The sequence below is a fragment of the Biomphalaria glabrata genome, chromosome 14 (genome assembly GCF_947242115.1).
Source record: "Biomphalaria glabrata chromosome 14, xgBioGlab47.1, whole genome shotgun sequence".
NCBI lineage: Eukaryota > Metazoa > Mollusca > Gastropoda > Planorbidae > Biomphalaria > Biomphalaria glabrata.
Window position 1 is genome coordinate 10,059,657 of NC_074724.1, and position 26,346 is coordinate 10,086,002.

The window sequence follows — 26,346 nt, forward strand, 5'->3', positions numbered from 1 at the left end:
CTGTTTGGTGATAAAAGGCAAGTATTGGAGGAATCGCTGGCAAATGTCCCTCAGAAAGCTATAAGAGAGGAGCTCGACGACCGACCGACATCCGAGGAAATTGAGACAGCAATATCTAAACTAAAAAAACACAAGGCACCTGGCTCTGATGGGTGGTGTCGCCTAACCGAGAGGCTAACTGACTTGTTCGCTCTATGCTGGGAGAAGTGCGTGGTCCCTCCTGAACTTCGAGACTTCGTAATCATATCCCTATATAAAAATGGAGACAAGTCTAACTGCTCCAACTATCGAGGTATTACACTTCTGTCAGTAGCAGGAAAGATCTTTGCTCGAGTGTTGCTCGACCAACTAACCCACTCTTTAGTGGACGAGGTCTTATCTGAAAGCCAATGTGGTTTCAGAGCCGGTAGAGTCACTAAAGTTTAATTATCGTAATCAAATTGTTCCCGTATTTTCAACTTAAAAATCAAATTTATGTCAAATTACTTTTTATTTAATATCGACAATAGAGTGTTCAGGATTTTAAAATAAGAAAATAATTTACTAGAAACGATTATTGAAAATCACTTTTTAGACTTGTTTTACATTTAATTTTCTTGCTGAAACATAAAAGTTTTTTTCATCGGTAAGGAATGTTCCAGATTTTCTTTTGAAAAAGATATCAACCTACATTAATTTAATGTTCTTACAAATCTTCGCCAAAATGGTTTAACTATGTTTAAATATGTATGTATGTATGTATGTGTGTGTGTGTATGTGTGTGTATGTGTGTATGTGTGTATGTGTGTGTGTGTGTGTGCGTGGGTGTGTACATATATCTATTAACGCCAAAATGCTAATAAATAAAACACATAATTTTCGTTTTATTTACCAAAAATCGGTTGTTCCGGATTATTTTTTTTAAACTATTTTCACTCTTTTTATGTAAAATCGCACTTCTGTCTTACACAACATTTGATTTTCTAGCTTAACGGTTTAACGGTTACAAAATCATATTATCGTTAATATTGTAACAAATCGCACTATCCAGGTTCTCTGCAAAATGCAACACACACCACCAACTTAAAGAACCACTTAATAGAAGGAGAGGTATAGAATGCCAGGGCCGGGAACGTTAGGTAAACAGGTCGCTTCATAGGGCTTTGCGGAGAAGGACTATTGGGATGGATTTCTTCAATTGAATAAGACCCACCAATAGTGACGGAAATAAAAAAAAAACAGACTACGTTGGGAAGGTCACCTTGAAAGAATGTCAGACAACAGAGGAGCGATGGATTGGTGATGTGGAAGCAGATCTGAAACAGCTTGGGGATAGGGCGTGGAGACGAAAGGACCAGGAGAGATCTGAATGGAAGGATGTGTTGAAGCAGGCCAGAGCTGTTCATGGGCTGGAGCGCCACTGGGATGGATGGATGAATATAGGAGGGAGAATTGTGGAACACGTCATTATCTTCAGCTTTGTCTGGAGGACATGCTTATGGGGCAGGTTGGTAACATTGTACGTGCAAAGGTCCCTCATCTTCAGCATCAGGCTCCATTCGACCACCATCAGAATCTCTCTCTTTAGTCTCAACAGCGGACCAAGTGTCTTTTGGTTTAAGACCATGTCGATGAATTTCACCGTGCAAATGTCCATCAACTGTAACGCCAGGCTTTCTTTGAATTCTACTGACCACCATCATGACTTCTCTCCCCAGTTTAGGCAACTGGACCAACGTCTGTTGGGCACGGACCTGGCTTGTATCTCTCAATTCACAAATGTCTATCAACGGCTTCATCGGGTTTTAATGGGTTCTCGTGATCACCACCAATGCCTCTCTCGCTGGTCTTAGTGTCTGGGCAAGCATTTGTTGGAGCGTGTGATTCACCTTGTTGATGGGTTCCTTGAAGTTTGCATTCTCCCTGCAAAGCTCGACACGTACAGTTTTTTTCAAACATCTTGATCCAACCATCGAGATTTGAGTTTCTCTAATCGGCAATGGCATAATCACAGATTTCTCTAACGTCCTCAGCTAAAGGCTTAGTGTAAGACAAAACGTTTTTTTTAGCTATCTAATCTACCGAAATACATGTATCAAGTATCAGGTACACCTGCAGCAAAAGTGTTGGTTAAACTGTTGGCCTCTTGTCTTGTTTGTTCTCCTGTCTCTTTCTCTTTCTCAGGTCTAAGCTTCTTGTCATGAAAGTTGCACTCAAAAGACTTGCTATCAAATTCGCACTCAGCACCATCTTCACCAGCATGACCATTGAAGCTGCTTGATTTGTCATTGCCTTTGACGAGTAAACGTTCCATGTTCAAGAATGGGACATCTTCTTTATCACTTAAATCACTTTGGTCGCACAGGGCATCTACCACATCGTCTATAGTTTTCTTCTAGAGTCTGGCACAGGTCTGTTCCTTGGGCTTATTCTTTAACTTGCGAATTCCAAGTATATCATTCAATATGTCTTCAATACTTAGTGATAGGTCAAACATATAGGTGTCCGGATTTTTTCTTCCCCCCCCCCCCCCCGCGGAAAAAAAAATATATATCTATATATATATCTATATATCTATCTATCTATCTATCTATCTATCTATCTATCTATCTATCTATCTATCTATATATATATATATATATATATATATATATATATATATATATATATATATATATATATATATATATATATATATATATGTGTGTGTGTGTGTGTGTGTTTATACATAATTAATCTTTATTACATTCTGACCCTTTTGGAAGATGTTTATTGTGGCCTAGAAAAGGTTCTTCCTGGAAATAGTAGAAAACTTGTAGACTCCGCCCTTGCTAGAAGGGGGTCTGTGGGAGCTCTCAGCGCTCCCCCAGCGCCGGGCAAAGCCCAGCCGCCGAGTTCTATTTATGGTATTGAAAGCCAAAAAATGCATATTCTGAGATATCTACATTGCATTATCTTGCTATTTAAAAGTTTTATTTCAAAAAGCTAATGTGCTATTCTTACTGACTTAGAACCTCTCGCGCCGTTCGGCGCATTTTCCGGCAAGCTGTTTCCACAAAAATCTGTCACTGGTAATGTCTGAAGCCTCTTTCCCACATTTAGAGTTTTTTAAATTTCGGCAGATGACTATTCACACTTTATTAATGGAGCCCAGCCACTAGTAGAAATTTGTAACCTCTCTTGACTACGCTCTTGGAATTAGATGCCTGTATTTCGCTTTAGATTTTATATCGAGAAGGGAAGTTTTATCGTCAAAATCATCTGTTGAAGAGTTTTAAACTAAAAAATCTCTGCATTTTCTTTTATTCAAAACTCCATTTAGCTACGGTCATAGAATTTGGTGATTGTAGTTTACTTTAAAATAATATTGAAGAGAGAGGTTAACTCAATTTTAAACTCAAAACCATCTGGAGCGGTTTTAAATTTTTAAAAAGCCATCTGGAGGAGGGGGATTTAAACTCAAAATCCCTCATTAGCTTAGCTAAGCTCAAAGAATTTTAGTGTGTAATTTGCTTTTTTTTATATTGGCTACGCTCATATAATTTTAAGTGCGTAACTTGTTGTTTGTTTTTTTTTAATATTGAAGAGGTATTTTTCAGCTTCAAACCCCGCTGGCAGGGAGTTTTAAACTCAAAACCTCTTTTGGCTAGCTACGCTCATAAATTCTATAGTGTGTAATTTGCTTTGTTTTAAAATATTGAATAGGTACTTTTTAGCTTCAAACCCCAACTGGAGGGGGAAGGGTTAAACCAAAAAAAAACTTGGGCTACGCTCATAGAATTTTGAGTGTGTAATTTTCTTTTTTATATTGAGAGAGGGTTTATCGTAATTTTTGGAGAAGGTTTTAAAATCAAAATCTTCTTTAGCTATTTTCTTGGAATGTCACCCCTCCCCCCCCCCCCTATTTAAAGAAGGAGAAAAATCTGACCCATGAAACTACAGACCAGTATCATTTTCCAGCATCACATGTAAAATCCTAGAACACATAATATGTAGCAACATCATAAACCACTTAGACAAACATAATGTCCTCACACCATACCAACATGGCTTTAGGAAATATAGATCATGTGAAACACAACTCATAGGACTAATTGATGACTTTTCAAAAGGTTTAGATAATAGTGAACAGATATATGCTTTCTTACTAGATTTTCCAAGGCTTTTGACAATGTTCACCACCATAGTTTGCTTAAAAAATTAAAATATTACGGCATTAATGGTACATTGCATCAGTGGATTAACATATTTTCTGATAGGGAGAGAACAAACTGTCATAATAAATGGCTCTAAATCAACACCGATAACAGTAAAATCAGAAGTACCTCATAGAACCACTACTATCCTTAATTTACATAAATGATTTACCAAATTACATTACCTTAGGAACAAAAGTCAGATTATTTGCTGACGATTGCATAATATATAGAACAATAAAAACAACTCAAGACACAGATATTTTCCAAAGAGAATTAGATGAATTACAGAAATGGGAATCAAATTGGAGCATGTTTTTCCACCCAGAAAAATGTCAGTTGTTAAGATTAACAAAAAAACTAAAACAAATTAATTCCACTTATCTTATTCATGGCAAACCAGTACAACAGACTAAAAACGCAAAATACCTAGGTGTTATAATAAATGAAAAACTGTCATGGAATCCACAAATTGATGAAACTATAAAAAATCAAACAAAGCATTATGCATAGACATAAATTAATATAGACTGGCCGAAGGAAGTAACTTCATGTAAATTGAAAATATGTATATCTATTGTGTTCGGATTTCCGAATTATGAAAAATTGAATGATCTTCATTCTTAGAGATTAAACAAAACACTAGTGAACATATTGTAATACTTATATAGGTTATAGCTGAAATAGATATGAATACTTAACTTTTATACTGCTCATAAATGCTGTATAATAAAGTACACAATTTGCAAGTCACAAATTTTCGTTTCATAAAACTCTTTAATCGGCCAGTCTATATTTATTTATGTCTATGGCATTAGGATTTATTAAAAGAAATTTCTATGAATCAAATAAGATTATAAAACTAAAATGTTATTTAACCTTGGTTAGGCCAATAATAGAATATGCATCCTCTGTTTGGGACCCCTCAACTCAAGATAACTTTAAGAAACTGGAACAGACACAAAATAGAGCAGTGAGATTCATAACAAACGAATATTCACATTTGACTAGAGTAACATCATTAAATTTAGAAAGCCTTCAGGACACAAGACAGAAATAAAGTAGCGATTATACATAAAACACTGAACGATAATCTTCAAATACAAAAACAAAAGTTAATAAAATACTCTAAAAGACACAAAGATGAAGGCACATTCCTCGTCCCATATGCTAGGACAAATTTGTACAAATACTCCTTCTTTCCTAGTGCTATTAGAGCATGGAATGGGTTGCCTGAGCTAGCAAGGAAAACCAGTGACTTGGCAGAATTTAAGTCAATGGTTAATTTGCATGACTAAATGAATGACGCGTAGGACGTAATCATCTTCTTTTTTAAAGTAACGTCTGTATTATATATGATAAGAACCCATGACACCGTCAGCTGATTGAATGTATGATTTTTCTGATTCGACCAGCGGGCAATGCGTAAATGTGCGACTATTTATAGTTATATTTTTATATGAACTTCTAGATCCAACACTAGACCTAAACCTGTAATTTAGAATTCTTAAGCCTCTAAATCTAGAATCTAGATGATGACATTTCATTTACGTAAAAATGTAAACATTATAAACTTGAATAAAATCGAAGCAACTTTAAATTTACTCAGTTATCGTATAGTATCGGTTTATTATGGATGACCAGTAAATAATGGACTAATTGGTTCATGTTTGTTATTGATATATGCATTGTCTAGCACAGGGGTCGGCAACCTTTTGAGTCGGAAGAGCCAAAAATTACAATTTTAAAAATTTCGAAGTTTTTAAAGAGCCACAAAGTTTTTTCTTGCTAACTTTAAATAGTTCTCAGACGTTTGTTTTTTAATGGAAAAACAACGAATTCATATATAAGTAATGTTCTTCACCACACATTAGATAATATATATGATAGTAACAACTAAAGAAGTTAAACATTTTCTTACAACACTAACTTCTACTTCAATTACAAAGCAATTTGAAAGATTATTCTGTGCGCCCAATCAACTCGCAACATTCCTTTTATTTTTGAAAGCTGTCCACTTTTGTTGCGTTACATATATTTCTGGACCTCCAACACTTCCAACTTGCTTTTCAACTGTGTTAATTCTTAACCCCACAAAGCTTTACTTTTAAAATCGATCAATTACATTTCTCGAGATCCAGTATCAATTCCGCATGGATCAATGTGGATTTCGTTACTATTTGTTTTGAGATGGTGTACTTTGAATGCTAGAATATCTCAATATCTTTCAAGAAATTCATCTTTAATTTTTTTTCTAACTGTGCTGAAGTAATTTGTGTCAAAAGTTGCAGATTTTATCGCGATACAGTTTTAGACATTCAAAATGAAGTAATTGACCGCTCTAAATATCTTCTGCAAAAAGAATCAATTTTTCTTCAAAACAAACCAATTCTTTTAGCAAAACATAAAACATAGGATGGGTTTTCCTTTCCTTGCAGTTTTAGATTCAGCTCATTTTTTTCTCTGTTATATCAATCATAAAGTAAAATGTTTGCAACCATTTGTCGTTCTCTAATTCGGTGTGATAAATGCCTTCATCATTTAGAAATGTATATATTTCATTGAAGCACAATGCAAAACGTTTCATCAAATTACCTTTGGAAAGTCATAGCTTTTATTTTGGGAAGAAGGAGGTCGGAATACTGAGTCTTCATTTTCTTTAGGTGGTGGAGTGCTTTTGACAAGATGCTGTTAATAATCTTTATTACTAAATTCATGACCTCATCTATTTCGGTCGGAATCGTTTTGGGCACAAAGCGTTTCTTGGTGCATTATTCTGTGAAATGTAAGAATTTCTTGGTTTATTTTGCTCAGACGAATCGTTGTTGTACTTGTATTTTTTCCTGTCATACTTCTGGCTCTATCAGTTGCTATTTAAATGATTTTATTCATATCGATCTTATTGTCTTCAATGTATTTTTGCACGGCATTCGCTCTATCTCTTGTTTTGTCATGAGAGCGGTGCAATCCTTCTTCTTCTTCTTCTAGCCAGCTTTTTGCTTCTGAGCTATGAGCTCTTTTGTAGACTGTGCCAAGGAAAAATAGTGTGCTGTTTTCTATAGTTGTTCAGCATAGCCGTACAGGGTGTTGGTTATGTTGGGCTGTAGTGATAGTAGGGTCTGCCTAAGGTGGATTAGGAAGGGGCATTCAAAGAGGATATGGTTGTAGCAATCCTAGGGAAGACATATACATGACAAAATGGGCAACTTGGACCGTGTCTTTATGTCGCAAGACTAATCTATAGAAACTGATAAGGCAGAAGAAAGTTGAATATCTTCCACTTGCAAATATGTTACATTTGAAGATAATTTAGCTATTCTATCTTGTACTGTTTTAGAGGATACTGGCAAATATTTTTTTCAAGATTTCTGGTTTGTTTTTGTAATCACGAAACAGTTCTTCAGATGCACGTAGGAAGAAGTCTTTGACATACTCATCATCTGTAAATGGTTTGCCTTTTGTGCTATTTCTAGTGGTACGCAAAGCTTGCCCAGATTAGCATTACTTGTAGATTGCTTCTAGCTTTGAGAAAATAATTCGCCTCTAACACATTTACAAACAACAGCAAACTATACGTCACGGTCAAAGTACGTGGTGAAAATGCAAAATTTTCTTGCGTCAAAGCGAATTAAAACCTACATAGAAACATCTGACGACGGCCGAGAGCTTCCGACGGACTGACAACAGTGACGACGCATGTAATGGGGGCCGGTATGGTGAAAAGCAAGTACAAGTGGCTCAGAGATCGAATCGGCTCCTTATCTTAGTTAAAAGATTCAGAATTATTTTGAAAAATATTTCGATAAAATAAATAATATTTGCTTATGGAACTAAAGAGCCGCAGTTTCACATCCAATGAGCCGCCTGTGGCTCGCGAGCCGCAGGTTGCCGACCCCGGGTCTAGCCAATGAATACTTGTGCCCTATTTCAACTTGATCTGATAATACAGGGGTTCTAAACCTGTGGGTCGCGACCCCTTGAGGGGTCGATTGACAATTTGTCAGGGGTCTCCTAAGACCATCGAAAATATGGATTGTATTGTGTCTATTCTACTATTGCTGTGTGTGTGTGTGGTGGGGGTGGGGGGTCGCGGCATAGTTGGGGATTGCAAAAAGGGGTCGCCGAGCTTAAAAGGTTGAGAACCACTGCGATAATTGGTGTTAGAGAAAAAACTTGTTCAAATTTTTACGAGATACATTGACAGAGTGAGTTGACATAAGCTTTCTAAAAATTAAGAAGTATTATTTACAAATGGATTACTGAGGGTTATCATAGGTGATACTAATATATATATAAAATTAAAGAGCTCTAAGAAAATACAGCTGCTAATATTGCCCCATTATTTTCAATTTGACGACTGATCGTTGACCTGTTACACAACTGTCTGCCTTCTTCTGACATTAGCAGACTCTCTAAACATCTTAAAAACTATCCAGTTAATTAATTAAACACTCAATTTTTATTTTTTAAACAGTTAATTGGCATTCTTGTCCTACAACTAAAAGTAATCAATCATATGTTATGGCATGATTAGAAATTAGTTATTTGTTTCAGAAATAAAGGGAACGTTTTTTTACTTAGTGACGATGACGTGATAGTTTTTAAAAACAAGAAGAACAAAGTAGGAGTCGATAAAATAAAACGCTTTCATAACAACATAGAAATAAGAAGTATTTTATAAACAGCTAGAATTAGATAACATTCGACGTTTCCCTTCATTGGTATTAAAAGTGTTTGTTGAACTACACCGGCGTCGACTACCTTATTGATTGTTCGGCCTTCCGCCGGTGTTACTGAATTATTTTGAGTATTACCTCCAGTTCAATTTTTTTGTATTCGATACAGCGGAAGCGCTTAAGAATCTTACCATAACTTCTTCTGAGCATTCCTTAGATAAACTTACTTTATCCATTATAAATAAATTCAAGCTAAAATTAAGTGAAAATGTAGAAGTTATGTTTCTCTATTACATAACAGCTGTAACAGTGGCTTTGTCGTTGAACTATAATTTAAAACTAAATACACATTGCATAGTTTTAATCTTTAATATTTTAATGCTATTTATAAAATCTACTTTTCTTTAATTCAGATGGACGCTTTATTCATTAAGGACTGTGCTACAACGCAGAAGGACTCTCAATTCTACTGCATTCGTAACGGAAGTAACTTTGACGTGATCTTAAATATAACAGCAAAAATAGTGTTCAACAACACAATAATGAGTTTGGAGTTAAGAATAAGAGACACCAATTGCATTAAACATAGCAATCTAATTACTGTTCCGAAAATTCGTAAGTAAATTTGTGTTTTTTTCTATATTAAATTTGTTATAATTAAGTTTTATTCAATTTCTCATTGTTTGTTTTTTCGAAAAAATATTCAAATATTTAAAAAAATAAATACATTATATAAATGAATAAATAATAAATAAATGAATAAATAAATAAATAAATATATATATAGATATAGATATATATATACATATATATAGAGATATATAGATATAGATAGATAGATAGATAGATAGATAGATAGATAGATAGATAGATAGATAGATAGATAGATAGATAGAGATATATAGATATATAGATATATAGATAGATGATAGATAGATAAAGATAGATAGATAGATAGATAGATAGATAGATAGATAGATAGATAGATAGATAGATAGATAGATAGATAGATAGATAGATAGATAAATAGATAGATAGATAGATAGATAGATGGATAGATAGATAGATAGATAGATAGATAGATAGATAGATAGATAGATAGATAGATAGATAGATAGATAGATAGATAAATAGATAGATAGATAGATAGATAGATAGATAGATAGATAGATAGATAGATAGATAGATAGAGATTGATATGTATGAATGTATGTATGTATGTTACGAATAGAAATCAAAACCGTTTGACCAATCTGATAAAAATTGGCAGAAATGATCCTTGGGTGCTAACTTAGGCCGTAGAGTATGTATTGTAGCTCTTAAACTAACTTAAGACCCTCAAAAAAAAACGTTGACCAACTCTATGAAAGCATTATAACTTCATCAATCTAGGCTTTGTTTACCAATGTTTACTAATCTAGTGGATTGAAATTAGATGTTAAACTTGGCAGAAATTATCCTTGGGTGCTAACTTAGGCCGTAGAGTATGTATTGTAGCCCTAAAACTAACTTAAGACCCTCAAAAAAAAAAAAAACGTTGACCAACTGTATGAAAGCATTATAATTTCATCGATCTAGGCTATGTTTACCAATGTTTACATGAAAAGATCGAAATGATCTAGATCTAGATCTAATTTTAAGAACTACACTTTGCACAGATAGTTTTTTACTTTGACACATGAAAATACAAAATATAGTACATTGATTTCATTACTTAACAAAATTAACCTTAAAATGTGTGTGTTCAGAAGCATTTTTGCATACATTTGTTCCTTATATCTACGAATTCAGATGCTCTCTAATGCCATTCATTTAACAAATCGGGTAAACCCGTTTTTAATTCATATCGCGCTCTTTTCGTATTTAATAGATATCAATGTATCGGCTTCGGGTAAACCCATTTTCGCAGCGAAAGAGAAAAACTTGAAAGGATCATTAGCTATGTTTAACATGCATCTAATTCCAATCCACTAGATTAGTTAACACAAACTAAGGCCCGCAGGCCGAGGGTAATGTCCAGATAGTATTAGAATAAGAATGATTCAGCGAGACGTAAAAAAAATGTATGCTTTTACTCTTCTATATTAGATGGTTCAGTTGCTGTTTTCAAATTCTCCCTATCCCTACCTCCCTCTCGCTTCTGGGCTGGTTTAATATAAATGAAAAAAAAAAAGCTAATAACTCATTTCGAGAGAATACAACAGAAAAATAAAAAAAAAATTACTAAATAATTGCTAACTTGGGGAAACAAAAATGCGGTTGGTCTTTGCGGTGGCCAAATGACATTCTTGTTAACCGAGGGACCACCGTAAGAAATAACATATAAATCATCTACCTCATAGATCAGTGATGCCCAACCTAATTCGACCTACGGGCCATTTTTATTTCCGACGCTCGTGTCGCGGGCCACATGAATAAAAACGTAGGCCTACAAAACGATGTTGACCTGAAACCCGTAGATCCTGTGCTTCATAAATTAATGGGATATTTAAAATTTATCTTTTTTTTTCCCGCGTCAGAAGATGGCTTCATTTCTCTATTTACAATATCAGCAACATTGTAGCTATCTTTACAACTGGATCATTTTCTTGTCTTTTTTTCGGTAAATATTCCCATCAATCCTCCAATTTCTAGGCGTAGTTTAACTATCTTTTATTCGCGGTTCAAACCAAGAATGCCGTTATATTTGTTTCATAATGTCGTCTATATGTTTTTGTTTTTTAAAATAGCCACACTTTCTTTATACAAAAAAATATGTTGGCTTATAATCTCGCTCCAATAAAGATACATTTTTACACCTTCTAATTTTTGGAAAAAAGGGGGGATTTTCTACACTTTGTGCCAACAATTTGGCGGGCCGAATCTGGCCCGCGGGCCGTACTTTGGGCATCACTGTCATAGATCATAAGGTCTGGAAAGAAACGTTACTTTTCTGTAGCTATTAAAGTGAACTTTCTTTACTACGGAAATAGAAGTTCAAAATAATTTTCACATGAATCTAAAATTATATTTTAAATTTTTAAAATAGAGTTAGATATCTAACAATAAATCTAGACTCTATAATATCTATGAACTCAATGTTATCTCTACCTCTGGAGATATACCCGCACATCTAGACATATGTCTTGTCAGCGTGATAGTTAAGGAATATTACATGTTAACTAGCCCACTCAAAGGTCAAGACAAAATTTAAAAATGTGCCAGCCATCGCTGCTATTTTTCATTTGTATGTAATGAGAATTTATAATGTAAAATTTATTTCTATTTAAATGAACACGCCTTGTCTTTGTGCTAAAAGATGTTTGGTGCATACATAGTCCTAGTTTTAAAAGCACATTCTTTTATTCAAAACATAAACGTTAATGTATTTCAGAAGTGACATTATTGAATCATTCCTCTTAATGATCTTTGGCACGTTTTCATTGACAAGTAGAGATTTACTTTGACGACTTTCGACAGTTCCCTTCTGTGACAAGAGGGACAATAAGGGTGGCTACCTTTATTTTTTTTTTATTAGAGTTAGTCCCTGTCAACTGTTTACAATGGCCACTCTCTCTTAAGTCTTTCAACTGACCAATATAGTTTGAACTAAATCTATATAATGTTTTCCTAATACTTGTGTTGTACTATTGTTGTGTTACTCAAGAGGAGTGTGCCACTGTTGTGGGAAGAATATTTCGAAAATGAGCTAAGTAGACTTTATCAATTTGTTAGTACTAAGTTGATTTATGTAAATGGTATAGGTCTACTTAGTCTCTTATCCTCTTCTGTATGTTTTTTTCTTTTGTTTAGATACGAGACAGTAGTGTGTCTCATGAATGACGTCATTTCATTGTTAATGCATGTATGATATTATTGTAAACTAATGTAAAACCTCGCTTTGGTTTTTGACATAAAATGTCTCATGAATGACGTCATTTCATTGTTAATGCATGTATGATATTATTGTAAACCATCTTTTTGGTTTTTCGGCATAAGACATTATTGTGCCTCTATGATGGTGGTCCTTTCATTATATTGACCGGAAACTGTCTTGCTACTTTGCTTTGTTTCATTATGTCATTTTCTTTTGTGAGCCTTTATTGCTATTTATATTTTTCATGATCTTTTTCTTTTGTTTGTAAATAAACTCCTTTTTTTTTTTGTTGCAACTGAAATCTCAGAATTATTATTTGTTTGTCTCTGTAGTTTTATACATCTAGAGGCTATAGTTATTAGCCTAGATAAGATAATTGGGACCACAAAGTACCACTGGACTAACATGCCAGTACAGTACAGGTCACTGGTCTTATGTCCTATCTTATTTCTAGGTCACAAGTATTAAACGTCTCGTTCGACATCGTTTATCAGCGTCGACTACCTTTATAATGTCGGCGTTTCGCCTGCATTGTTTCAGTATTTAAGTGTTACGTCCGTTTGACGAATCTGTAAAAGACTTAGCGCGGAGGCGCCTAACAATATTAACAAAAATTAAGGTATTACGGTGTAATTTTTACTATCCGGTCAACTATTCGGCAGTGAAATTCGTCCGAAGCCGAATATGGCCGAATACTAAAAAAAATGGCAGAATATTCGGCAGAAACCGGAGCCAGAGTGACTATCCAGTGCATCCCTACTCTATATAAGATAATTGAACAAATGGCTAAAAGAAAATGATTTAAGAACTGATTGATTTTTGCAATTGGAGAGCAAACATGTGAGAGCGCTCACAGTTTATTATTTTTGTATATTTTGTTTTTTTTTTTTGGATTCAACAATACTACAATTTTAAGTAATGAAGAAGAAATAACCAAAATATTTGTTTATATCTATGTGATTATTAAATAAATAAAAAAATATAAATTATTTGAAGAGAAGTCAAACCTTTTCTTCTTGCTTTGCCCCTATGTGTATTTAAACAAAATATATTTGACTTAAGTCGGCTAATACACAACTTAAAACATTTTGTTATTAAAATGAATCTAAGAATAGCTTCTACAATTTTTGGGGGGCAACAAACTAATATATTGAAAATGAATATGCTTTTCATCATTTATATATTACTAGCCGGATATTACCCGCTGCCTGCGGGGCTTGTTAGTGTATTACTAATTTAGTGGATTGGATTTAGATGTATGTAAAACTTTGCTAATGTACCTTTCAAATTTATCTCTTTCCCCCGAAAATGGGTTTACCCGTTAAGCCGATACATTTCTATCAAATATATAATACTAATATATAATACTATAAAAGCGGGTTTAACCGATCATTTATATCTTACTAGCTGGATATTATCCGCTAACTGCGGGCCTTGACAATATATATCTCTCTATATATATATAATTCTCTTCTTCTCTCAAAAGTTCAAACAAGAAGTAAAGGAAAGATCCCTCTCTTATTTCTGCGGACAGTCCACGAGAAAACACAAGAGTAGTGTTCACACTACGGATGGCTGCCTGAGCGCTGGACTGTCGTTTAAATATATCAAACCCTGCCCGCTCCCATCCCCTTTGTTCTGTGGAAGGTTTGGACTAGAAAGTAAACTATCTTTAACTCTGACGGAACATTCGAAACATTGTAAAACATTTTACAAACACAAAACAGCAGCGCCGTACTTAACCATTATGATTTAGAAGTCATGGAAAGAGATTAAGTATCTACTATGTATATATATATGTAAATAGCAGGGCCGTACTTAACCATTGTGGGGCCCTATGCGAAACGGATTTCGCGGGGCCAAGTTTGAGTAGGGGAGCAGACAATAAGTGAGATTTAAAAAAGTTTGTATTAGAAAATAAATTCGTTTATGCTTTTTATCCATTTTTAACTACGAACAGAATTACTTTACGAACCTTGCGTGTAGCAAAGTCATAGAGTATATCATAATAATTATTTCCTACATAGATCACGCTCAATAGCAAGAATTACCAAATATTTCAATCTGTTGACCTCAAGTAATTCTTCATTAGTTTGAGGCGCTTCTTTCACCAGGTGACACAATTACGGCTGATTCATAAAGCCGCGCGTAAGATTGACGTTTTTTTTTTAATGACACCCAAAATGACAATTTTTGTCTATATATTTCCGTATATTTTAAGGACTTTTTTGTATATTTTTCGAGTTCGGGAGATATCCAGGAGCTCCTGGTAAATCGACAGGAAGGCGCTGGAAGTCTCTTTTAAGTTATACAATGGTTTAATTTAATAATGTATACACCTTGAATTAGAGCGTGTCATATGAAAGTGCGGGTCCTATGAATCTATATAAATAATTCTCTTCTTCGCTCAAGAGTTTGGACGAGAAGAAGAAGTAAAGGATAGAGTTATCCCACGAACTTTACGAGCCTTGCGTGTAGCGAAGTCTTACAGTGTATCATGAAAATTGTATTTCCTACATAGATAACGCTCAATAGCAACAATTAATGCATGTTTCAATCTATCTACGAGAATTGTTGAACTAAAGTAATTCTTCATTAGTTTGAGGCGCGAGAAGCTTCTTTCACCAGATTACACAATTACGGCTAATGCATAATGCCATTTTTATTTATCGCCCGTAGGATTGGCGTTTTCCATATTGAATGACACCCCAAAATGACAATCTTTGTCTATGTATTTCATGAGATTTGAATGAGTTTTCAAAACATTTTAATAATTTCTAGAGATTTCCATGACTTTTTCAAATATTTTGCAATTTCAGGAGATTTCCAGGAGCTCCTTGGTAAATCAGGCGGCCGCGAGAAATTAGTTATAAGTTATAAAATGGTGTAATTAAAACAATTTACACATAGAATAAATGCGGGTCCTATGAAAGTGTGGGGCCCACTGCGGTCGGATAGGTTGCTGTGGCCTATGGCCGGCCCTGCAAAAAAACGGCGTGTGCTACGCCGCCGGTCGACTAGTATATATTTATTTATTTATTTAAATTTTAATTTAAATTCGATAACGGCTCTAATGATGTTCTATAAAAATTTTTAGGTATATCTTATATAATGAGAAAAAAAATATTCTCGACTCACTGGCCAAAATTGGAAACTCGAGGTGACAGTTATATCGGTTTAAAATGTCTCATTATCGAAAAAAAAAATTTTACTTGAATTTTTTATGAATAAAAATACGTCAAAGGGCAAAAGCACCGCTTACGTCACAAGGCCTACAGTATAAATTAAAATATTTCTTTGCAAACGAATGAATCAATAGGCCTAATCAAGAGTTTGCGCACCTAAGTTCTATTAGCCTTGGCAACAAAGTTAAAGCAACCTACACCGCTATACGCAATTAAAGTATAAACAATAAATTAAACTCGCAAACCACATGAAGCAAACACGTCTGAATTTTTTTTTCTTTCATAGTTCTATATTACTTTAATCTACTTAAGTTTGTAAGAGTCTGCATTCTATTGTAGTACTGAATAAAAAGCGAGGAGTTACATTGTAGTAATTTAATATCCTTTTATGGTGTAAGAGTCTGTGAATTATTAAAGTACTGAATAAAAAGCGAGGAGTTACATTGTAGTAATTAAATATCCTTTTATAGTGCACGTTTCATGCTTATAGCATTAACAGAGCACCATGGTCAAATCTGTATAGCATTACTGTGTGGGGGAGGGTGTATCTGGACGCAGGTTTCCTTTATGCCTTTATATAAGTCTTGTTTTCGAGTCCGAAGATAAAGGAGGAGTGCAGGATTTTACGTGGCTACGAAACTCTAGCTGCGACCTACATAGTTTGCCACATCCTACGCAAACATAAACATTATATGCCGATAGTCGAAAACTCTTTTCGCCATCTACGTTTGTCGTCGGCAGTGGATTTTCTTTTGGTCTATAAAGTGAATCCGTCGGCCTTGGTAAAAAAAATATCCACCTATTTCGTTCTAAAGCCATCTGCAGTCAGATACCCTATTCAATATCAGTTAAAGCAAGTTGGTGCCTAAACTGGTCTTTAAAGCGTTCCTGAGAGATGTCTCTGTTACTTATACCACCTTTTAGCTCACAAAAAAGACTTTATGTTTTATTTTATTTGCAAACGTTCGTCCACCATACGGGATAGTGGTTTCTCCAGCGTAACTGTCGGGCCATAAAAAGCTCCTTTATACTTAATGTTCTTTACTGTCATTTCGCTCTAATCTCGTTGTTTGTAGTGCGGTCTTGTCAGTGTATGTCCTTGTTGAAGGGAAAACATCTTTGGTAAAAGCGTTCAAGAAGTTTTTGATTCTTTCTGTAATATACCCATGTCTCAGATCAATATAAAAGGGTTACTTGGTAAACACGGATTTTTGTAGAAAGGCAGAGCGATTCATTCCGCCAACTCATTCCTGGAGGCGTCCAAATGTATTACTGAATTCGGATATAAATCCTTTCTTAAGACATTATTCAATGTAGTATTTCCGGTGGCTACGCAGCCTCAGCTGTGACATAAATATATACGTACATACATACATACATTTATACATACCTACATACATACGCCTTACTTTCTGCTTTATAGTATATATAAAATTAAATATGTCAAAAAGTGATAAAGTATAACTAATTCGGGTATAAATCCTTTCTTAAGACATTATTCAATGTAGTATTTCCGGTAACTACGCAGCCTCAGCTGTGACATACATACATACGTACATACATACATACATACATTTATACATACATACGCCTTACTTTCTGCTTTATAGTATATATAAAATTAAATATGTCAAAAAGTGATAAATTATTGTATTTTTGAAATAGGTAAAAGTTCAGAAAACATCAGTACCACGCAAGCTACCACCCAAGCTACAGGTAACCTGTCTATAATTTTGAAATCGTATAGACAATTTATTTTATTTTATTTAGTAATAAACATTTTGCAAAACATACATGATTATATAAAGTAGTGAAATTTAACATCCTTCCAAGTAGCGATAATCAACTGTGATGAGTGGATGTGGGGCAACTCATTGAAAAATATTTATTGGGAACATAACTTAAGTTTTCGTACAGTGAGTGTTACTTGTTTCCTATTGTACATTATTATTGGGCATATAAGCATTGCGTTATTTTGGAGCCCTAAGTTCTTTATGTTGATAGTGTCGTGTGAAGAGAGCCTTGATAGCGAGAGTCGTTAAAATTATAATTATTAAGAGCATTAACTCTTTCATTATTAGTACTCTGTTATGCATGGCATTCTATTTTTCTTTTACACTCTTAATAATTACAACAAAATTAAACAATATTTGTAACTAATTTAGCTACATTTTCGTTATAAAATTGTTATTGTACTTTGTCAATTTTACCACAAATGTACATTTATATCGAACATAAGAAATTGCTATGTCTTTTATTATGTAGATTAACTATTTAGCCCTGTCTTAAGCAGTGGGTGGGAATTCGTACCCCGCGACCTTCGGAGAGAGTCTGCTGCCAGCTACTTTGAACTATTACAGTGAGTGTAAAGCGAGGCTTATATTAATCTTCATAGCGCTTGCGGCAATGAAACTCTGTTATGTAGTCCTCCTTAAAACTAGCCAAAAATACTGGAATCCAAAATGCGGGAAAAGTGTCCATAGAGAATCTATCAAATTGCATGTAGTGCTTCTAAAGTGTCGACATCAGCCTTTAGTAGAACAAGGTTTCTTGTAAGGTAGTCTTACCAATGAACGCTAATTATGAATTGAAGGCATCTTTGGAGAAATCGTTCAAGGTGCCTTATATGCCTTCGATAGAGCACCTAGGTCTCAGATACATACAAACGTGTTGAGAGAACCATTGCTTTATAAACATTGATTTTTGTTTCAATACGAGAATACATTTTCCATCATACTCTAAATCCGAGGTATTCAAAAGTGCTTCGTAATGTTAAGAATTTTGCTTTTTGAAGGTTAAATGTACTTCTGATTTAACAAAAGTAGATGTGTGCCGACAGGTAATTTAAGCTTCGCGAAAATATTTGTAACTAGAGCATTTGTAAAATGAGAATGGATGGATTGAAATCTTTAAAAAAGTAAATTTCATTGGGGGAAAACTTCTTAATAAGTTAGTACCATTATAAATAAATATTATTTAATAAAAATTAAATCGGAATCTAACGCGTCCAGTGGCTGTTTATTTAAACTATATATAAAGTGGATATATTTTTTAGCGGCCCTTGTAAGGGAAAGAAGCCGCTATTAGGTTTTGTGCAAAATGTTTGTCTGTTGTCACACTCAGATTTCAAAAACTAAAAAAATATGAAAAATCTTACTAACATGCGATGTGGCTTGCAAAGTTTAGATGCAACGGCTACATTTCATTTTCTGAAAGCAATCGTATAGTTTTTAAATATAATTAATTATGCAAGCACTTTTTTTTCATAAAAAATGTACCAATTCTAAAACAATACAGAAATGCAAGGGATATTATGTTTACAATATCTGAAAGAAGACAGGCCCTGTTTAGCACACCCCGTAAGAGTAATAGTTTTGTGTGGTCCGTCTGTCCGTCCCGTTTTGATTTCGTAAACTTGAAAAGATATTGAAAGTCCAATATTATGATATTTTAGACGATTCAGGGTTCTGAGGCAACGGCTACTTTTTTGCTTTCTGAAAGCGACACATTTAATTTTTTTAATTAACTATGCAATTAGTTTTTTTTTCATAAAAGTACACCATTTTTACAACTATTCACTGCTAAATGTAAAAAACACGGGAGGATATTTTTTAAAGTGAGATACCATTTTATTATATTTTTTACACATTTTTGGTAACGGTTATAGATTGAAAAAAATCTTTACAATTGCATCTACCAAGTATAGTAAGTTCTGTCCTACTAACTATGCATTTTTAAAGGAAAAAAATCTTAAATGTACATATAAGTTGAACATAATTTAAATCAACAATAATAAGTAGTTTTTTTTTTATATTATCGCGTGAACTACAGAGCTTCACTGTAACCATGAAACACTTAACTAAAGGAATTTTCTTTTTACGGAAATGTTTTTTCTTGAGGCTTTGAATAAGAAATTGGCCCTTATCAAAACAATTAGATAAATTAGTTGATCATTATATGCCATAATGTATTTTGCTTTGATAGAATTTTAATCTGATATTCTTTCTGAAAATATTGAGTAGCAGGCATTGATTACACATGTGCAGTTTGTCTGGTTTCACTTACAGCCGTTATTTTAAGATCCGACAAACAAAACAAAAACAACAACAAAAAAAACAAAGATCTCAAAAGTTGTGCCTTAAAGCGCGAATAGATTCATATTTCTCAGCCCAAGGTATACTTAGCACCAACGCTCTCGCTTGGGACTGTTACGGAAGAACGCTAGCTATCACAGGGCAGCCATCGTAACCTTGGAGAATAATCTGTCAATTTGTATACTGTACATAATGTATTCTCTAACAAATACGTTAGACACATGCATTGAATCTCTCTTAGCAACAGGAACAAAACCAATGATGTATTCTCAAATACAATCGGAATAAAAACTACAACAACAACAAAATAACTAGCGCCCAAGGACATCTACTCAGTGCTTGGGTTATCTGCAGCTTTATCAACAAGATGCCCAGCAAATACAGTTAATTTATGATGCTGCTGCTCGTAATTTTTTGGTTTCTTGCTGCTACCTGTGCTCTGTTAATACAAATCAACGTTTTGACTCATACAATGGCATGTGCAGTGGCGTAGCTAGGGTGGGAAGAGGAGGGGAAAGAATTTGAAGAATCCCCCGGTCCCCACTTGAATTTTATCTTTAAATAAGTTAAATATTACATCACTGTCATGTAATCTTGCTGTTCACGTTGTTTTATAATTTATTGACCCTGTTGTATGTATTCCACACAGAGAAAGGGTTACTATCAATGTCAAGGAGTAACTTCCATAGCGCTGACTAGTGCCGTGTTACTCTCAGGAAGTAACTTGGTAGATAGGGTAGTTTATTTCAGCATCCTTATCATTTAAGAAGAAACCTGATAAGAGCACTAAAAACAAAGGAGACCATGAACATGTCGAAGAAAAGTATCACTATTCAGATGATTCATACAAAAATACAACAGTCGTAGAAGGGAAAATGTCTATCAATGAGAAAGAAGTAGTGCTGAAGAATCTCCAGGGGAATACCCTTTTACCACAGTCAGAGAAAACATTTAAAGTAAGTGAAACAGATGAGGAGTCAAGAGATTGTCTTCCAAAATCACTTTCTCCAGAAGTGGAGGAAGCTCTATTTAAGCACAAAGACTTCGGATCCAGCCTGGAATTTTATCCGAAGAACTTCCAGCAAAGATTGTGTTAAAGGGTAGCTTATTTTTCCAAAACAAAGATAAATGGTATTTTTTTCCAGTAGATTTTACCCAAAGTAAATCACGAAGGTTGACATCATGGTTCACTAGAAAGCTTCCAACAGGAGAAATTAGCAACCAATCTAGGTTCCTCTTCTCTCCACACTTGGGGTGTTTATTTTTTTTTACGTGCATACTGTTTTCTGAAGCATCAGAAAAACATCTAGTGCATTAAGCAAACCAGGAGTTGGTTTCACCATATGGAAGAAAAACGAGAGACTGAAAGAACACGAAGAAGGAGTCCACAGACAAGCTTTTTTGAAGTGGAAGAAGAAAAGATTAAGGCAGAACCAGATGAACTGACACATATGTTTCATGCGCAAGTTATAAACAAATCAGCAGTAATGGAGAGATATTCTGAAGCGTGTAGCAGCATCTATTAAATACTTAGCAAAAACAAACTCAACTCAAGCTTACGTGGTCACAAAGAAAAACTGAATTCACCCAATCCTGGGGAACTTCCAGCATCTTTGAAATTTCTTGCAGAATTTGATGAAGTTACGAAACACCACTTACTTCTAATTGAATATGGGAAAACATTATTTGTCACCAGATATTCAAATGAGTTCAAAAACATGATGGGAAAGTCAAGTTTGTTACTTTTCTGTGATGCTTGATTCCACCGCAGATGTTTCTCATCAAGAACAGGTATCCTTAATAGTTATTTACTTGGATGTTGATTATTTTGAAATAAAAGAGTCATTCATTGGCTACTATGAAATTTTGAAACATGATGAAGAACTTGTCCAGCAAATGTCACCATTTTTGGAACTGTACATGAATAGTTCAACTTTTTTCCAATTCACAATAGAGATGGGCCAAATTAAAGGAAGATGGAGCCTGGAGTTTAAAAAAGGAGAGTAATACCAGTTTGTTTGCAAGAGAAGAAAGCTACGTTGGCAATTTCCATGCATCTCGACAAAATTATCAAGCTGTTGGAGAAACTTTCTGAATCAACAACTGAAAGAATAAACACTAGAAGCGATGTACAAAATATTCTTCATGCAGTGGAAAATTAAAACTTTTCTGCTTATCCGGAATTATGATTAAATCTCCTGAACCAAATTAATATTTTTTACAAGAAACTATATTATTCTGGACTGCACATATGGGAAGCTGCAGAAGACATTAAAACTCGTTCATGCATTTTGCAAAATGATGAGAAACTGACGAAACTGATCACCCAATTCATCGAAAGAAGGTAGTGAATGCTATGTATTTTCTGTAATCAGAACAACCAGAAGAAACGTCTTGATGGCGAGTTGAGCTCTGATGTAATACTGTCAATAGAACTGAAATTCAAACATGTTGCGACAGAAGTGCTTGACATACGACTTCATTTGGAGTTGCAGGACAGATTCCAAAGCCACCTTTGGGTTTCTTCTTGAACGAAGAACCTCTTGGAGTGAATGGATGAAGACACGCTGATGAAAAACTGTGTTACTTTTTCCTGGTTGATGAAATACAGGGAAAATCTCTTGTTCAATGATGTCATTGATGCACGAGCACTTTTCATCAACAGACCAGTGCCACAATTACCAATTGACATATTGATGAAGTGGCTTCATATGGCAATAATGTGTGCTCAAGCCTTGCAACATCCTGGTAACTCAGACCAAAGCTATTGCGCCATGTGAGAGATCATTATCAAAACTCAAATAAATAAAAAACTACCTCAGGAGCACGATGACGCAAGAAAGGCTTAGTATGGCTTTAATATCAATCTAGTCACCAATACTAGACACTATCGATGTAAATGATGTTGTAGATGACTTTGCTGCGCAGAAAGAACGGCATGAAGCAATATGAATTGAGATTCGTCACTTGCACATTATTTCGCAAATAAACAACGGTATTATTCATTATAAGAGTCTTAATGATTATTTCTTGTTAATTTTATTTATATACCGCACCAATTTGAATGTAGGTTATATATTTATTAAGTACACTAACTCATGTCATGATGTCAAATGTCAAAATGCAAAGGGTAAAAAGAGAAACTACGATTTTACATGAGGATATAAACAGTGATTAAATATTAGGCATAAACATGTAACTCTATTATTATCATACTATGTTATTTTTATTATTTTTAGCATCATTCATATTATTATTACTATTATTATTATTATTATTATAACTTCATTTTAATAAAAGGTAGTAGTGAATACATCGATTCGCCTTGGTGGAGTATATTTTTAACAACTGTCTTAGCGTTGCAAACAGTAAGTTGATTTATGTCAAACCTATTTTATATTATACTATATGATAAGCCTCATTTTGCAGGGCGGCCTTAGGCATCAGCAACCTATGTGACCGCAGTGAGCCCCGTACTTTCATAGGACCCGCACTTTCATAGGGCCCGCCTAATTCAAGGTGTAGAAATTATTAAATTAAACCATTTTTAAAAAGAGCTTTTCCGCGCCCTCCTGTCGATTTACCAGAAGCACCTGAAAATCTCCCGAAATCGCAAAATATACCAAAAAGTTATTAAAAATTACGGAAATATGTGCACGAAAATTGTCATTTCGGGTGTCATTCAATATGGAAAACGACAATCTAACGCGCGACATTATGCATCAGCAGTAATTTTGTAATCTGGTGAAAGAAGCTTCTCGCGCCTCAAACTAATGAAGAATACCTTGAAGTCAACAATTCTCAAAGATAGATTGAAACATTTGGTAATTCTTGCTATTGAGCGTGATCTATGCAGGAAACAGAATTATTATGATATACTCTATGACTTTGCTACACGCAAGGTTCGTAAAGTAATTCTGTACGTAGTTGAGAATGGATAAAATGCATAGACGAATTTACTTTCTAATACAAAGTCTTTTACATTTCACTTATTGTCCGCTTCCCTACCCAAAATTGGCCTCGCAAAATCCGTTTTGTATAGGGCCCCACAATGCTTAAGTCCGGCCTTGCTATTTAGTGTTTGTAAAATTTTTGTTTTTAAAATGTTTTACGTTTTGGATGTTCCTTCAGAGTTGACGATAGTTTACTTCCTAGTCGAAACCTCCCGCAAGACGAAGGGGATGGGAGCGGGCAGGGTTTGATAGTACAGCGCGCAGCCATCTTTAGCGATCTGTGAAAAATTGTTCTATTAAAGCTATAGTATGTATGGATCTAGGCCATGGTTGACAATGTTGACATGAGAAAAGATCGAAAGGATTTAGACACAGATCTAATTTTAAGAAATACACTTTGTGCAGATAGTTTTTTTACATTGATACATGAAAATAAAAAAAAAAATAGATTGATTTCATTATATAATAAAATTAACCTTCAATTTTCTGTTTCAAAAGCATTTTTTTTACATAAATTAGTTCCTTATATGAACATACATTATACGAACATTCTTTCATTAGACAATACCGTAATGAATCGCGTACTAAAAATTAATTCGTTTAATTGTTCACTTGATAATCCCATTCATTAAACAAAGCTATCGCTCTTTTCGTTTTTTATTGATATGAATGTATCGGCTTCGGGTAAACCCATTTTCGCAAAACGAATTTTATTTTCGTAGCGAAAGAGAAAAAACTTGAAAGGATCGTTAGCTAAGTTGCACATACATCTAAATCCAATCCACTAGATTAGTAAACACAAACTTAGACCCGCAGACCGCGGGTAATGTCAGGCTAGTATATATATAATTTTTAAAAAGGCTATTATGTTGTGTGTGTTTTAATTTATTCCAATGTGGCAACCGACGACAGACAATGATAATAGTGTGTTTCATCGTACGGGACCATTAATATATATATATATATATATATATATATATATATATATATATATATATATATATATATATATATATATATATATATATATATATATATATATTCAGACATAAAGACATTTTAAAATTTGGTGCGATCGAAATATAGATAATATATAGCATAATGTAAGAGGTATATATGTATGTATGTATTTAACTTTTATTTTCTGGAGTATTTATTCTTTCAATAAATAGAATTTAAAAAATTGAATTATTTATTTATCCTTTACTTTTCTCTTCTAGACTTTAAGGCCCTTCAGTGTCATTGGTTAACGGCTCAACCTGTTGTTTAAGGAAGATTTCCTGTTAAATATTTTGTTTCTTTTAAATATCACTTTGTAATTGTTTTTAGGATCATAAAGCAAAATAAGATTTAAATCTTTAATGCTTGTAATGTCTTCGATTCAAGAGATTAAGGATGAGTACAATGTCTTTGTCTATGCAAAACCAGTAGGGTTCTGTAAATATTGAAATATTTAATAAACAATGATATTTTACAGTATATATGCAGTGGATAACACCTTGAAATTTGATAATTTGTACAATGATATACATGATTTTTAAATATTAAAAATATAAGCTGAAATTATATATATTAGTTCATACATGTAATTAAATTTGCTGTACTTATTTTGTTAGATCAGTTATTCTGGCATTTGAACAATTAAACTGTTTGATGCAATATATAAATGTAAGTAAAAGTTTAACAGACAGATAAATTACAGAGCTAAAAAAAATATACCTCCTTTTTTTTTACCGTGATTATTGCAAATTATAAAAATTGCATTAGTATGAAATTACACAAACAAGTTCAAAACTTGTAGTAGGTCAATGTTTGTCGGTCATATTAATACATTCCGTTCAAAAACAGATACCTTTGATTATGGAGGTAGGCATTGTAAGCTTATCTTACCTTAGCTGATAGTAAAATGGTGGAGGCGGGCTAGACAAATGTTGAAGAAGATTCCCAATGTGATTGTCCTAAGACAGATCTACTCGGTCACACTGAATTTTTTTATACAATTTAAGGCTACAGAATTATCTTGTTTAAATGCGTTTTGCATAGTTAAATGATACATGGAAGCCAGTGTTTAATCTGGTGATACATTGTCTATCGTAACAAAAGTATTACATTTTAATAAATATGTTATTGTTTTCTTACCTCTTCTTAGATTTACAATGCATTTATATTTAGTATACTTATTAAAGTTTGTTAATGGTATAAATGTATACGTTTGTTTGTTTTTTATTCTGAAATAAAATAAATTTGATAATAATATATATGCCTTAGAAATTATTATTGATATTTCGTTTATTATACAAGTTCTCGCAAGCGACCAATATATGATTCTAACTCTAGTGGTCGTGCTGCAGTCTCTCAGGACCAGGAATATAAACCTGATGATGTTCCAATAAGTTCTTTGTATAAT

General features: G+C 33.9%; 1 protein-coding gene across 1 annotated transcript in view; it reads left to right on the forward strand.

Moving 5' to 3' along the window:
- Positions 1–26,146, forward strand: part of LOC106052597 (uncharacterized) — a 32,431-nt gene extending 6,285 nt beyond the window's left edge. The window contains exons 4-7 of the mRNA XM_056011129.1: positions 9,265–9,466; positions 17,558–17,608; positions 23,287–23,354; positions 25,160–26,146. Coding sequence (XP_055867104.1) covers positions 9,265–9,466; positions 17,558–17,608; positions 23,287–23,354; positions 25,160–25,189 — 351 coding nt within the window. The 3' untranslated portion in view covers positions 25,190–26,146. The remainder of the gene's footprint in view (positions 1–9,264; positions 9,467–17,557; positions 17,609–23,286; positions 23,355–25,159) is intronic.
- Positions 26,147–26,346: the final 200 nt, after the last annotated feature.